Genomic DNA, 2,992 nt, shown 5'->3' with positions numbered 1-2,992 from the left:
AAGCCCTAGCCGGTTTGCTCCAGTGGATAGAGTGTCCGCCTGTGGACTGAAGGGTCCCAGGTTCAATTCCAGTCAAGGGCACATACCTAGGTTGCGGCTTGGTCCCCTACCCCAGTAGGGGGCGTGCAGGAGGCAGCTGATCAATGATTCTCTCTCATCATTGATGTTTCTCTCTCCCTCTCCCTTCCTCTTTCAAATCAATAAAAATATATTAACACATTTCGTACCGCTCAGGCGTTTTCTCATGTTTCGTGCGCCATCTGTTAAGGACCGCTCACAAGTGTTCTCGTTTTTCACGCCCATGGAAAAAGGAGCAAATCTAGATACTTATGTAAATTTTGTTTGGTCCCTCTTTATAGAGGAAAATGTTTTACACAGTACCATACGTTAAAAAAGTACTAGGAACTTTAATTGTTTAATTGTTTTTGTAAAGAAAAATGTTATAATTATTGAAAAACAACACCTATAGTGCATTATGATGATTGCAATGTGTTAAAAAAAAAAAAAAGATAACACAAGATCTAACACATACGGGTCATAGAACCAAATCAGACTGCAGCAATCCAACCTGACACACACACTCGGCATCATTCTATCCCCTGCCACTTTCCTTCTTACCTTCTTTCCGTATTTCCTAAGTGCTCGAAGTTGCTTAGCCTTTTCTGACTTCTCCATGGCGGCCTGTTTAGCCTGCAGCTTTTGTCGAATCTAAAACACAAAATGTGTCAGCTTATGTTATTTAAATCTGGGATGACTGCTCTTTTGGGTGCCCTGGAGCAGGAAACAGATATTCCTTGATCTGCAAACTATGGAGCTCAGAGAAACCTTGTAAATAATCTATTCCAAGACCTGGGTTTTACACATGAGGACAATGCAGCCCAAAGACTGAGCACTTTGCCCAACATACCGAATGTATCAGTGGGGAAGCAAGAACTTGAAAGCAACCGTCCCACTCCTGGTGTGCCATTTGCTCCATTATACAAAACTGCCTGCTTACAGCTTTGCCAAGAGAAACTAACTTCTGCCCATCCCTACTGTCTACCGACTGTTAAAACAGCATGCAGCCCTAGTTCCCTTCTCCAATATACCATATACATAAAAACACCAACAGATATCAGGCACGTAGCCTTTTCTATCAAACATACACATCCCAGTTAAAGGATGAGCAGCTGTCAGTGTGAATGTACAGAGATGTGTCTGAGCTCGTCTCTAGATTGGTTTCCCTAAGTACCTCCAAGACAACAGCTCCCTAAAATCCGGCTGGAGACCCAAGGGAATTATTCAATTCATCTTGAACTAAATTTTGGCAATTCTTTTCCTCCCAAAGTCAAACAAGGACCAGTTCTACCTAACCCTAAATTATACTGCATCTGAGCCATATATGAATCCCTCATTTTACAGAAGCGAAAACTGAAGCCCAGAGAAAATGAACTGTCTACAAGTTGCAGCACTCCCCCTAGCAAAAGCAGGACAAGATCTGTAATTTTTCTACGCACCATGCCATGATCATGCCAGCTAGGAAATGGACCTCATTTCTCCCTGTACTTTTCCTCCCCTTAGCTGTTTAAATTAGGAAAAAGTCATCCTTATACTTATCTAATTGGTGGTGACTGGCATGAGTCTGAAGTAGACAATAGATATAATAATTGTCCTCTGACCATCAGTTCCCTATAATTAGGTTTAGTCTTCTTTTAAACATTATAGGAGATTAGCCGGGTAAATATATTTAAAAGTCCAAAGCCTCAGCTTTCCAGGAAAAAACATCTCCTCTGTTTCTTACCTTCTGCATCTGCTGGTCAGACTTAGCCATCTCTGCGAAATAATCAGTGGGCCGCTTAGTAGGGACTTTGAGCTGATGGAGCCGAGGTAACACTGCAAGCACTGCAGCCTGGGCCTGACGGTAGCTGAGGGTATAGGACAAAGTGTGAAATAAGCCAGGCAGCAGAGGCCTTCCATTCCTTCTCACTCCGTTTCGTGAGTGACCCAAGGTCAGACGGACCCTCAACATCTGACCTCCACCAGCAAGAAGACACACACAGACAAAAACTGTAATAAAACCTCATTAACTTGGCATCTGGAAGAAACTTAACTGTGCACTCTTTAAAAAAGGTGGGGGGGGAATAATAAAGAGGGGGACGAGGAGTACTGCTGAAAATAAATCAGTAGTTTCAGAGAATGACCGCTCTAAAAGCACCTATCGATTTACAAACTCATTATGAATTCTTATGGAGTCACTACAAAAGTCTATATAAGGACCTTCCATAAGAAAACGTTTGTTCTAATAATTGAATACGCAATACGCACACACGCAACCACCCCCCCCCTACACACACAACTTTAGCTCTTTTTAGTCAAAAGCAGACTTCCTCCCTGCTCCTACCCTTTCGGTAACCTCTGTGGGGCACAGGCTCACCATTCTCCCCTCCCCCTGAGCACAGGGACCACAACTTCTCCCACATTTGAAAACAAACATACAAGCTCATCTCCCGCTGGAAGTCATCTTCGGGATCAACTGCTTTCTGGTCCTTGTTCTGAGGTGTTGACTGAGGTCCACTGATTTCCGGCACCGGACCGAGGGTGACATCAAGCCTTTCAACCCATTCCAGATCCCGCTTGAATTCTGCCAAACACTGCTTCAGGCCATTCTAAAAAATTCAGACACTGAGCCCCGAAGAAGGGAACCCTTACGATGTCTCTCCCAAGCCCAGGGTGCTAGGCCCACGGGCAAACTGCTAACCCCCACGCCCCAACGCGTAACCGACCCTCCTGACAACGCCCAGGCTGCCTCCTTCCCAGGACAAGAACTCAGCCACCCAAGCATAACCGTTCCTTGCGCTCAGTTCACGCCCCGGTACCCCGACTCGGCGCCCGAGCTCACCACGTCGTTCACGGCTTTTTTCGGACCCTCAAGCACGACATTGAGGCCTGGCTTCAGAAGCCCTTTGAAAACGCGTCCTGCAACTGCAGGGCACGATCGGCGTCAGTACCAGGG

The 2,992-nt window shown here is 45.5% G+C and overlaps 1 protein-coding gene across 1 annotated transcript in view; it reads right to left on the bottom strand.

The window, feature by feature from the left end:
• EBNA1BP2 (EBNA1 binding protein 2) overlaps positions 1-2,992 on the bottom strand; it is a 7,715-nt gene that overhangs the window by 4,004 nt on the left and 719 nt on the right. The window contains 5 exon segments of the mRNA XM_014454648.2: positions 619-708; positions 1,781-1,904; positions 2,476-2,645; positions 2,879-2,946; positions 2,949-2,961. Of these exon segments, the coding sequence (XP_014310134.2) occupies positions 619-708; positions 1,781-1,904; positions 2,476-2,645; positions 2,879-2,946; positions 2,949-2,961 (465 nt within the window).

Source organism: Myotis lucifugus, unplaced genomic scaffold (assembly GCF_000147115.1).
Source record: "Myotis lucifugus unplaced genomic scaffold, Myoluc2.0 scaffold_37, whole genome shotgun sequence".
NCBI lineage: Eukaryota > Metazoa > Chordata > Mammalia > Chiroptera > Vespertilionidae > Myotis > Myotis lucifugus.
The sequence above is the reverse complement of the archived record's forward strand: the minus strand, read 5'-3'. Positions and strand labels throughout refer to the sequence as shown.